General features: G+C 41.0%; 1 protein-coding gene across 1 annotated transcript; it reads right to left on the bottom strand.

The window, feature by feature from the left end:
• Positions 1 to 264: 264 nt before the first annotated feature.
• Positions 265 to 13027, bottom strand: arhgap31 (Rho GTPase activating protein 31). Its single transcript, XM_034140070.1, has 12 exons — positions 12352 to 13027; positions 9380 to 9482; positions 8658 to 8802; positions 7497 to 7579; positions 7288 to 7395; positions 7029 to 7168; positions 6504 to 6711; positions 6282 to 6397; positions 6133 to 6189; positions 5405 to 6049; positions 5157 to 5302; positions 265 to 3854 (listed from the first exon to the last, which is right to left on the bottom strand). The coding sequence occupies exons 1-12, from the start codon at positions 12449 to 12451 to the stop codon at positions 1899 to 1901; spliced, it is 3807 nt and encodes a 1268-aa protein (XP_033995961.1). The 5' UTR covers positions 12452 to 13027; the 3' UTR covers positions 265 to 1898.
• Positions 13028 to 13114: the final 87 nt, after the last annotated feature.

The following is a 13114-nucleotide window of genomic DNA, read 5'->3' as shown; positions in this document are numbered from 1 at the left end:
GTTCTCTTGTTTCCTATCTCTCAGTACTGTCATCTTTAATTTGGATTACCAGGTCCTTCAGAGAAGAAGTTTGTGTAATATAAGTTCTCAAATGAACCTCCGAGTAGTCCAAAGAAAACTGTTAAACATCTCCTCATCAAAGTGGAGACCTCAAGTGAAATTAAACAATATCAAATCTTTTTTTTAGATGTAAGGGTCTGTTAGAATTGTAACTCCTTGTATGTTTTGTAATGTAAGCCATGTTTTAGCAGAACCACAGACTCATGTGATTTCAGAACATTTTATTCTCTTTACTTTTGGTTGTAACAAAATTCATCAAGTGTCCTATGTACATCACTTCAAAGGCCGACAACAGGTAATTACGGCCAACTCTCAAAATTCTCACTTCAGTTCTTTTTCCTATGAATACAGACGCTTCGATCCATAATTTTCAGTATCAACAAGTATACAAAAGTTACAAAGCAAAAATAACAACAACTTGTATCTAATTTCTTAAACCTTTTCCTTATAAAACACCTTAATCATTCATCCAGTCCATCCAAACTAAAGTATAAAAACACTTTGTCTTCATTTACATCCACATCTTTAGAAAATACTCTGTAGCCTCCTTTAACATTCAGACTGTTATGGTCATGGGCCCCAAAGCTAAAAACAACAAATCCCGTGTTTTTTTAAATCAAAGAAAAGAGGCACAAACCTCGAGATACCGTCATCTGACTTGGACTCAAACACATGAAATACAGTCAGCGTGCACAAAGTCAAATCCAGTTTAATGTCAGCACAGCAGCATCAGCACAAAATCTTTACTACAATGCTGCTTGTCGTTGTTGTCAAAAAACAAACAACAAATAAAAATGGCCATAACATACAAAGCAATTTCTGAAAATAAAGACACACATGAATTAAAGCTCTTCCATGGGTAAATACTATCTAAATTGAGTTTGCGATATATACTGTATTTAGAGAAGTCCTTTTAAATATATATATTTCTTAAATCACATTCAGCTTACTGCGGAGCCAATATACAGTATAACGATATGAAGTTTACTTTATATCGTGTGTATGTTAATAAAGGAATAAATAAACACATTTTCATCTACATGTTTAAATTCATGGCTGTTAACCTTTCCTGCACACTTCCTGTATTCAAAGCCCTTAATGTGTGAGGGTAAATTCAGTTAGGACATATTATGTTTTGTCAGCAGGGTTAAGTAAAAACTATTCTCCCGATTTTCATGAAACTCTGTGAAAAGGAGTAGCATGGGTCAGCATTTTTGAGCGGATTCAAATGTGATAAATGTGGCTATGGTGAAGTTCTGCACCCCAAGTGCCCTTCCAGTTTAACAAACCTTTTTTGGGGAAAATAGTATAAAAAGTCAAATTTAAAATGACATCCAGACGAAGTCAACTTACTAGCTTCTTGCACAGATTTAAACCACATCTCATAGTCTTCTTAAGTGGATGGAGTTTTCTTGATGAGAGCTGAGAGACTATGATATATGGCTGAAACTTTCTGAAAAGCTAGCGAGCGCCTTAAGTCTTATGAGTTTATCTATATAACTGAATATCTTGGACACTAGGAAACTTCCTTTTTCCCTTTTTATGGCATTGTCTGATATTTTCTAGACTCGACAATTAATTGACTTGTCTGCATGGTAATAGGTGATTTAAAAAAAATGGCATTCCTAGATCTCATTCAAGCTTTCACATACATTATGGCTTCATTCACTCAAATACTTCAGCATCTCTTTTCACAAAGCCCTCAAGAAACGCCTGAATCATAGCAAACAAAATGCCTGTATTAACCTTAGGTTACCATATCATCCTCCTGAGTGTCCTCGTATATACTTTATGTATTTACACACAGCCAGTCTCACAGTCAGTGCTTTCCCCTCCAGTCACTCAATCTGTCTGTGGCTCCTGCTGTCGAATATCATGGACCTCCTCTGCGGCTGGTAGAAGCAGCTGGTTGACGTTTCCAGTCTCTGTCCACTTTTTGGAATAGTCATTTTGTTTTGAAGGGCGACCCCCTCCGGTGTCCTGAAATTCTCCGCCATCTCTTTAGAAAAGTCATTCACTGCCGACGTTTCATCCAGGCTCTTGATGGACGAGAGGAGCCTGCTGTCGTCTCCTGAGGGAGGATAGTCCATGATGGGAAAAGGAGGGCTGAGCAGGATGAGGCTCTGAGGTCTCTGCCTGTTCCTAAAGGACGGTCTCTGATGGATGTTCCCTCTGTTAGGTCTGGGACAGTCCACAAACACTTCCAAACTGGGCGGGTGTCTCCTCCTGATGACTGGCAGCTCTGGAGTAGATGTGGTCTTCGGAGACTCGGCAACAAGTGGGAGTTTTTGGTGTTTGGGTTCAGGCTTTTTATTCTCCAGCTCCTCCTTGAGATCGGACATCACCGGAGCAAGTGCCGCGTTGCTTTTCTCTACAGTCGTCTTAGGATCTTCCTTTTTTTGTTCCTTGGCTTCGTCAAAGTCCTTCTCATGTCTGGAGGGAGGTATCTGACTGTACTGCACCTTTGGAGGGACGACGGGCACGGCTTTGGCCTGGCATGTTTTGATCATGAAGGCCGTTCGCACCGATGACACGCTTACCGGGGCAGAATTTCTGCGTAGAGGAGCCTGCCGATCACTCAGAAACAACTCCAGCTCTGAGGGCAGCCTGCTGGCTACAGATTCAGAGGAGGTCAGTAGTCCTCTCTGACTTGAGGAGAACTCTGATGAATTACGGTTTTGCCGATTAGAAATGTCTCTGATGCATCGATTCCCAAGGTCCAAATTGAGTGAATATGGTCGGTGTTTAGAATAGCTGTTTTCTTCTCTTTTCTCCGCCTCATAAGACATCTGTCTGTACAACCTCTGAGATGACACTGTGTTCTTCTGTTTTGCTTTTCCTGTGTGAGGTTGTGCTGTGCTACTGCCGGTCGCACTGACCCCCGGTGGCAAACACGTCCATTTAGTCTCTGGTTTGCTACTGGTAGTCAGAGGAAAGCTGCCTGAGGGGTGCTCAGTGCTTTTAACAAGCGACTGTTTGATATTATCAACTGAAGCAGATGAAATGTGAGTTTCCCCCACAGAGCAGAAGGGCGATAGTCGGTTAAAGAACTCCTCCACGTCCGGTGAGTGGAGAGGACTGGTAACCCATAACTTAGTGGAGCTATAGTCCTCCCAAGACTCAACCAAGTCCAGCTCCTCGGAGTTTCTCCCACTTCTTTCGCCAAGGTTTGGCAGATCCAAAGTCTTACGTTTTTCCTCCAAACACACCGACAGCCTTTGAATAACTTCTGGAATCAAATCTTTCTTTGCTCCAACACAGGAGATTTTTTTGTCTCCTTGAGGAACTTCGCTTTCTTCTGATTTCTTGTTGGCATCATCTGCTCCTAAGAAGCCTACAACCGCTGGAGTATCCTCTATCGTCAAAGGATTTACAACTTTATCCGTTTCCTTTAAAATAAGTTGACCCTGTTTGGTGTCATCTTTGTGTAAGGGTGTGATTTTCAGATGCAGCTTCTTCTTTTTCTCATCCAAGATGTCAGCAGGAGGGGTGATTTCGGTGTTTTTGTGAAGTGAGATGTCTGACCCTGAGGGCTGTTTCTGTGCAGAGTCTCCAGTGGCGATTACACGGTCACTCAAAGAGGTATTTGAAGACTGCTCCCTGAATAACAGAGACGGAGAGCTGCGGCTTCGCTTTGACTTAACATCCATTGTTAACCTCGTGCCCTCAAACGTGCCCTTGGAGCCGAAAATGGGGTTAAAAGTCTCGTCCAGCAGGTCCATCTCAGGTTCAGTTATCTTCAGTTCCTGTTTGAGGTCAGTCCACGGCTGTTTCCCAGTAGAAGATCCCTTATCCTGAGATAGAAAACCAGACAGAAAGGATTAAAACAATGATTCTAGGGCTGGCACTAACTATTGTTTTTATCAGTTAGCTGTTTGTTTTATAAAATGTCAGAAAATGGTAAAAAAAAAAAATGAAATTCAGTGTTTTCACAAACTGTAAACGTGAAGAAACCAGAACATTCCAACGAAAGAAGCTTGAATAAGAGTATTTGGATTTTCTTTTCTTGAAAAAAACGACTTCAAAATAGTTGTTAATTAATATAGAGTTTACAACTAATTGAGTTAAAGGAGAGGTGTCATGGCCATTTCCACTGATCATAATTCCATTGTTGAGGTCTACTAAAATAGATTTATATTGTGCATTTTTCCAAACTCACATTGGTGTCTCATACAGCATCTCTGTAAACTACGTGTATTCACTGAATTTCACTCTCTGCCTTTAACGGCTCGTTGTAGCTCCAATAGCTCCAGCCCCCACCCTCCCTGTGAGCACAGTGTGCTCTGATTGGTCGGGACGTTGTGAATCGCGCTGAGCTCCGTGGAGGTGTTGTTTCCTTGTTTAGGATACATAGCGAAACACAGCCAAATTCATCCTGAGCACACACAAAGTCACAGCCGAAGTAAAAACAACAAGTGTGGCTTGATATTGAGTAAGAAAAAGGTTGATAAACGCTGTGAGAATGGGTCTGCAGAGAGAATTTTGCCGCGATCCCAACTGTCTGTTATCAGCCTGCAGCCAGAGAGGAGAAATCAGCTGAGCTGCCTGCTCCCTGCACACAGATGTGTGTGTGAGGAAGTCCGTGGATTGGTCAATTTGGACCAATCAGCGGGGGCTTAACGTAACGGCTCCGCGGACGTAACGTAACGGTTCTTCGGGATTGGTCCATTTCGTTCCGGGTACCGCTTGACATCATGCCGTACCCGGAACGAAATGGAAGACTCAAATGGCCAGTGACGTATCTCCAACGAGGTGTTTTGGGGAGGTATTTTCTGTGTTAGAGTTTTACTCGCTACAGGGTGTACTTTGAGGGTTTTGACTCTGCACACCGTTTACATGCATAAAAACCTTCATAACACACAAGGGGACGGGTAATAACCGGAAAAGCATGACACCTCTCCTTTAATCTTTGCAGCTCTGAAACCAAATCCAAACCAAATAAATATAATATGCTAGTTTGAGCCAAAGTATGACTCTGGTATCCCTGTTAAACCTAACTGTAATTTGTTGATCAAATCCACTGAAGACTTTAGCCCTAATGCAAAAAGGTGTCTGCAATTCTGCGTAAGTTAAGCACAACTACCTTCAGGACTTACCAGTTGGATGGTTGTCTGCCGGTTGTCCTCTTTCCCAGGAGAGGGCGCTGCGTCCTTGCCGTCCCTTGCATTTGCCGGGGATGCTGGTTCAAGTTCAGAAGTATTCATCCCTCTTTGACCTTCTTTAACCACTTCTTTGCTTGCATCTGAATTTTTCAAAGAACACAACATTATTTACACATGTAGCATTTGATTTCAATGTCACATAACAAGCCTTTATGAAATGTGATAATGGAAGATGTCCTCACCCTTTGGAGGGACCCTGGATATCGGTTCCGCTTTCTTTTTCCGCTCCATTCCTTCCTGCTTCCTTGGTTCCAGTAGAGGGAACGTGTTGCTCTTTCCACTGTTGCTGCTCTGCTCTGAGCTCTCCTTGAAGGGTTTCAGAGTAGCTGCTTTGTCCTTGGCGTGGCCCCTGCACGGCGTGCTGTTGGAGCTGATAACAGCCGACACACGCAGAGGTACAGACACAGCAAAAGGCTCAGATATGTTGACGGCCCTGCGCTGATGCCTTGGAGAAGACTCCAGCGGGAAGAAGCTTCCTGGGAAGGAGGGCCGAGAGGAGCTGTTTTGGGAGGAGCCCGAGTACAACATCCGCCTGCTTTTCGGCGAGGTGGGCTTGTATCCACTGAGTTCATCACCTTTGTAAACCTTCAGTTGCTCTGGAAGTGTTTTTTGGGGGGGTGCAGAGGAACCTGTGGACCCTTTTTGGTAAATCTTTGAGCTCCAGCCGCCTGTTGCCCCGTCAGATGTTGTCTCTTTATACTCCCAGCTCTGGTCATGTTCGCTCAGGTCGTAGAGCAAGTCAGATCCAAGCGTTCTGGATTTCACATCTTGACCAAAAAGGCTGCCGGATCCACCAGCTGGGCTGTTGTGTCCTGTTCTGTCATCATCTGCATGGTAAAAATAACATGACATGTTACAATACAACATTAATGTTGCTGTGTTTCTATAAAGCACAGGGTGTTAGCCCCACCTGTTGGTAAGGAGCATAAGGACTCCATGCTCCTGGATGAACGAAGAGCTGCCTTTTCTGTAGGAGAAAATAATATGAATACACTCTGACTCAACATAAGGTTATGGAGGCTGTAAATCTGTTAAAAACCCTCCTCTGGGAGACCTTACCTGTCCCTTGTGCTCTTATGAACACGCTTCCATTCCGGCTCAGTTTTCCCCTTTCCACAGACCTTCCCAAGTTGAAGATGGACTTCCATTTCTTGGATTTCCCAGAAAACTTTCTCCTTTAAGACAAAGAGATTGTTAAGACATTCCACAGATTGTTCTGACCGTAATACATATGAAGTAATTACATCATCTCTCAATGGACTGAACATAAATCTGTCATACTTGCTGTCTGATATGTCTATGACGGTGTGGTAGAGCGTGGCAGTGCTGGTGTTAGGCAGGCTGTTTTCTCGCTGACGTTCTCTGTGCACCGGGTGGTTTGGACTCAAGGAGCGGGCCTGGGCTTCTTCCAGGCTCATCAGCTTCATCGGCCCACACTGGCCGCTGATTGGGAGCGTGGCGTAGTTCTCCTCACACTTCAAACTTGGTCCTGGAGAATCAGAATGAGAATACCTTTATTAGTCCCACAGAGGGGACATGTACATTGTTACAGCAGAAAAGAGCCAAAGACAGCTTTATGTTACCTAAGAAGCATGCATAAAAAATTATAATAAAAGTTACACAATTTACAAAATACACATCCTGTAACAGTTCTGAGGATATAGCAGCCAGGCATATTGCACAGTTATTAACGGCAAAATAAGTAGAATAAATCAGTCTTTTCATGGATGATCAGGACATTCCTAAGCCCTAGAAATATGGCATAAATGCATTTGTATTTTTGTTTGATTTGGTTGAATGTGATACCTTCTTTGGGTTTTATTTGGGCCGAACCGCTGAAGATCTCCTCTCTGTGGTTTAGAATAAACTCAACCACTGACTGTTGTATCCGCACCTCTTGGAAGGCCATGTCTCCATTAGTACCTGACGCCTCAATGTCTTTAGATCTGACAAAATAAGAGATCAAAACAAGAATGAATTAAAGTATGAATACCTTAACCTAAAGGAGCAAAACAATTATTTTCAAGATTTATTGATAAAGTTCTGCAGGCACGCTGAAACCCACCTTAATAGGTTTGGAGCCCACACCAGGGCCAGGTTACGGGTATGCATGTTTGTTGTCGTACTTAAGGTGGCAAGGTGGGCCAGGTGTTTAGTAAGGTACTCCAGAGTCCTGATGGGGATCACAAACACATTTATTACAGCATTATAATAATATTTATTACAAGCCAGTTGTAAAATATTCGTTATGGATGAGAGTTTAAAGAAGTTCACCTGAAGTGAGGTGTCGGCAGTTCTTTGATGACCCCCTGAATGTGTAAAAGTCTCTCATTGTCCCCCTGAACCAGGACTGTTTTCTGCATGTAGAACAGACAGAAAGAAACCACATACTGATGAACTGTGAGGTAAAGCTATCATGCATCCCAACCAACACAAATGCAAGCAAACCAATGTGTGGTTGAGGTGTTTGAACAGTAAAGTAAACATGAGGACGTCAACATTTGAAGTTGTTAAAATAGTCTCATGGCTGCATAAAGATGAATTCCACCATAATGTTTTTTTATCCATAATATACACTACATCAATCACATAATTTAATTGAACAGATTCTGCTCAATGCTCATGTTGTTAAGAAGTCCTTCCTTTCCAAGGAAAATTGGGTTTTGGTATGTTTTTATTTGACTTTTCCTGAAACGCTCTTGGAGTGTTCAGGCCAGCGCAGCACAAGATGTATGAATGCCAAGGTATGCTAATAGCCCGTCAAGGTACACAGAAATCTACACAGAGAGCATGAACCAGGCCTCACAGTTTGGTTTTCCTTCTCTCCTGCTCCACTCTGAAGTATTTTTCACATCTGCAGCTCATCCGGAAAATGCTTTGCTTTAGTTCTAAATGTAGAAATAGTTTCCCTGCTAAATGTGGCCATACAGTTTGATATCTAAATTCTGACCTGGTCTCCTTATACTCTTGATGTTAAGGTCTTTCTTGAATGCAAAGCTTAAATCCCCCTTTGATGAAACTGATAATAATTATGTTATTTGTGATCAGTTTGAGCAGGAACATCTTTTTATGATTATGGGCAGCATAACTGCTCCTTTTAATAGCTAGGAAGATTTAATTACAAAGATAATAAATGGTGTTTAATTAAGTAATACAATTTGTTATTTGCTTACAGTTCAGAAGACATCTGCTAATAGTACAGTGTTCTCCAGGGAAGAGATGAAAACAAGACCGAGAGATGAGCTCACACTCATGGGAAATGATAATAAATAAGATCTTCATAGCGCTAACTAAAAGATACTGAAGGACTTTGTGGAAAAAGATTGCCTAGGATATTGGGGTTGGCTTTCGATCTGTTACGAATGACTGTTTGTAAAACATACAACACACACACAAGATTCTTTGGGGCTGTATGTGTGAACTGAATGTACTTACAGTGAATTTGCTGTATAGCTCGTATGTGAGCAGAGGATTGGGTAGCTCCCTGAAGAACAGCTTACATAAGGAACCCACACAGTGGATGTCCTGGAGGTACACTTCCTCTGTGAGGTCAGGGCACGCCTCGCAGCAGAATTCCTGCCTGTACACACACACACACACACACACACACACGCACACGCACACGCACACGCACACGCACACGCACACGCACACGCACACGCACACGCACACACACACGCACACACACATACACACACACACACACACACACACACACACACACACACACACACACACACACACACACACACACACACACACACACACACACACACACACACACACACACACACACACTCGGAGTTAGCTGAATGCTTTGATTGTTAACACCCCTGCTAACTTTTGTTGCAGTACGTGTCTTGTTAGATTGAAGTGTATCCGGTCGACTTTAAAAGAAAACAAGCTATGAGAAATCAATAATAAATAAATGAAGGATTTTATGACTGTTCATTCAGCCTGCATGGATAAAAAGAAAGAGCTGGACTAACACTTATTTTATGGACTTGTTTAGGGTAATATTTAATTCATCTTAGAAGTATTTTGTACTGAATAATTGGAGCAAACTGAATGTATTCATCGGTAATTATAAGGAATGAAATGCTTAAAAAAAATAATATTTTCTATAAGGTGAGGTTCCCTCAAAAGCATCGCTGTACCTGAGGTGCTGGATATTTGAGGTGACCCCCGACAGTCTGTAGATCCCGTCCACAATCCCATGTTCCTCGATAAACTCTGCACATTTCTTCAGAACCTGAGGAACTAAAGTTGAGAAACTGTGTTAGTCATATACTTTTATACTGGGCTTGATGGTCCCATTAAAGCATAAAAGCAGGAGAGGGAACTGTGAATGTAATGTGTCAGCGGGAACAATGCACACAGGGCTGACTTCATGGTATAGTGTTTGTTCCACTATGTCTGTTTTCTATTCCTTAGAGCCGCTGATTGTAGGTGGACTTTGACAGGAAGTTAAAAATGGTTTGTTTGTTTCAGAGGAAGGTTGACACACCCAGTCCTTGTAGCTGGTATTACTTACGACATTTCCTCTAATAGAAAACGGCTTTTGAAATGTTATCACTGACCTACACAGCTTTCCAAACAACAGTACATCACTTTCTGTACACAAGTGTTTTTACCTGCCTTTTTAAAAAATAAAATGGGAACTGAGCTAACTGTGGTTTTACAGCTAAATCACATGCTCTGTTTCAGTCTGACCATAACTTCCCTTAAGCTAATACTGAAAATAGCAAATGGTTGCAAAAAAGTTGATAACGAAACTTAATGTGGTGTATTTTTGATATAGTTTTGATACATGCTTTGACACAAAAACATGTTTTTAAGATACAGTTATGTTGAGTGAGGGAACGGATTGGTACGACAGGAAATCACATATTGATTTATCCTTCCTTAAAATTAATGTTATTTAAGTAAAACTCTTTATTTTAAATAAAGAATAACTTTCAACTATGTCCAATTGCTTTTAATACAAAAACAGTCTAAATTCATTTAAAACAGTGCGTAATAAGTGGTAATGAAATATGTGTCAGTCGAGGTTTAAAAAACATTCTGCTTGATATTCACATGTGAAAAATCAATGTAAATTATGACATGTCTGTCTTTTACAGACATAAAAACAAAGTCATATGCTGCCTTGCATTTCTAAACCTGTAACATTATAACTACACTTTTGACTTCCACGTCTTTTGGCTTTGAGTATTAACAGATTTGGCTCCATAACAAATTCCATACATCCTCCATAAAATGAAATAAGAATTTTGGCAATGGTTGATCTCACAGTAATCATGGCAGACACCAGGAATCTGCCATTTACATTCTCATCTATTTGACTTAATTGGACTTCCAGTGACATGCCTGTGGTCAAATATAACTGTGGAGCCTTCATTTAGCGCCTCTCCGTCTCTGCTTTTAGTAAACTAAAAACAACTTTTTTAAGATACTTTATGAACACATGAAAGGAAATGTGTGACAAGGAAAATGTCATGGTACCATTTGATTCAGAGTGTTTGTTCCTACAGTAATGTTAAATGTTATTTTAAACAAAGAAACTGCAGCTGCTGCTCAGTGGTTGACTTTACACAAACTCTGAGCAGCGCTGCAGTGTTTGTTTTGGTCAGGGTTTATACAAATGTTATATGCAAACATTGTTTGTTGACTGAAACACTTTTAAAAGTTCAGGGCCAGATTATCAAACCCTGTCAAGAAGATTGTCCTGAAAAGATTAAGCTTGTATATTTCCTCCTAGATTACTCATGTATCTTTATATAGCCTATGGGCAACTGCTGATTTTGAGTTTTCTGAAAAAGCAGTTTTACAACCTCAGATATCCATGAGATTGTGTGTCTGTGTGGGACAGGAAGTGAGCGTCTTATAACCTTTATCACATCCACGCAGGACTCCATCGCTTGTTATTATATCAGATAACAATGTTAAATCTCTTGAAAGTAAAGGTTGAAGATATTCTCTCTTTAAAAGATTTCTCTCACAAATAACAATATGTTGTGAGTATATCAGCATGCAACTCATTATTAGTTGTGAAGTGGGGTTTAAGATTAAGGGGGACTTTCTGCGTAGCTGTAAATTGGATTCTAACACTTAACACATGTGGGCATCATGTACAATTTACCTTCTCACATATAATGTTAATACGGAAATAAAAAGAGGCTTGAAAGTCACTGTGCCCTGATTTAAAGTGTCTGTGTATAATTGAATATAAATGTTGAAACATTGGTCAAGACTACAAAGGAGTCCATTTAAAATGTAACGTCTACATTGTGTCTCTGTTACTTTGTCTGGAGCTCCCAGTAGTATTCATATCAGTGACAAAGTAATGCACTAACAATCTAAAAACACAATATGTCTGCTCCACATCCATGACCCAAACCTCCTCCCTCACTTCCTGCATGATGCTCCGCCTCACAGAGCGTCCACTGTAACAGGTCTTCCTTAAAGTTCACATACCTGCACGTGGGAATACTTCACCTTTCCAACAAATCAATGTGTGCCCAATAATAAAAATCACAGAAGACAGTTTTATCAACATATGATCAGAATAAATAAGAGGAATTATAGAAAATCATCCTGTCAAACAAACGTGGCCACATTTGAGTATTTTTATACATTTATTTTCTCGTCTGCTTTTGTCTCGACTCGTAATTTTCTCCCATCCATTGGCAGCAGCACCGCCAAGTCTTGTATCAAACCCAAAACTATCCATAGGAGCTAAAGTCACCGTAGGAAATTGATGCCAAAAAACTTCAGAGCCACACCCAAATTCACAAATGACCCTTTAATACAGCCAATGTGTTAATGAATGGCCTTACTACAGTAAATGTAAAACACATGTATACCTGATTTTCATTGATGTAGTCTTTGAACAAAGCCAGTATTTGTTATACAAAGACACTGTTTGAACTTTTCCGTCTTAAAGATGTATATGGATAAGGTTATAATAGGTATACTTATCTAGGAAATGACTAACAAACCTCCTTATTTAGTGTGATGCTGTACGTACAAGTAAAGTGATACATTAAATATATAATGTGTAGTTTGATGGTCGTCACTAAAAATTGAGTGTTGGATGTCAAAGAAAACAACATAAAAAAAAGTTTACCATCCTGCCCGGAGTTCTGGAGATGTTCTATCAGGTCACAGCCGAACACATTTTCACTTCCTTTCTTTTTGGACTTCTGCTTAGTCCCTTTATTCTTCATGTGGCTCCAGTTAGTAGTCCCGAGGTTTAAAACAAACAGATCCTTGGAGGAACGGCGATCGATCCATATGACCCCATAAGAGAGAGGTTGAGTTCTTAGGTCAAAAAAGCAGCCACAAATCTCAGCAATCGGCTCCCAAAACGCTGCATCCGCTCACATTCTGACTAACCACACTGTTGGAGGCTGAGAGCAGAAGTGACGTCACATTTTGAACTTTAAGTCCTTTTTAGTTTGGCATAACTTGGAGTGATGATCAAAGAAAAGGCATGGTGTGAGAGTAGCTTGGCTGGGACGTGGCAGTCCGCGGCTTTATCTGTGAAGGATTTGCAGAAACAGCATTAGAATCGGTTGGTTTCCTGTTGTTCTTTCACCCCCAGCCAGTCTCTCTCTGCTGCTTTTTCTATCTCCTCCTCCTTTCCTTCATTCCACACAGGCTCCCCTTTTCACTGGCTTCTCTGAGGAAGCATATGAAGAGAGGCAAATCCCCTCAGGAACATTACTTTTGATTTATAATCAGATTTTCTACCTGACATTTTTAAATATGAGATGTTTAGAGATGGACTCGTGGCAGTGGAGTGACAGGGATTTTAAAATCAATGTTGAGACCATGTGAAGGGGAGGGAAGTGAGGAGAACAGCTGACTTCTGTTTCTCTCCTGGTTTA

The sequence above is a fragment of the Trematomus bernacchii genome, unplaced genomic scaffold (genome assembly GCF_902827165.1).
Source record: "Trematomus bernacchii unplaced genomic scaffold, fTreBer1.1, whole genome shotgun sequence".
Classification (NCBI taxonomy): Eukaryota; Metazoa; Chordata; class Actinopteri; order Perciformes; family Nototheniidae; genus Trematomus; species Trematomus bernacchii.
This window is presented reverse-complemented; position numbering and strand designations above follow the sequence as displayed.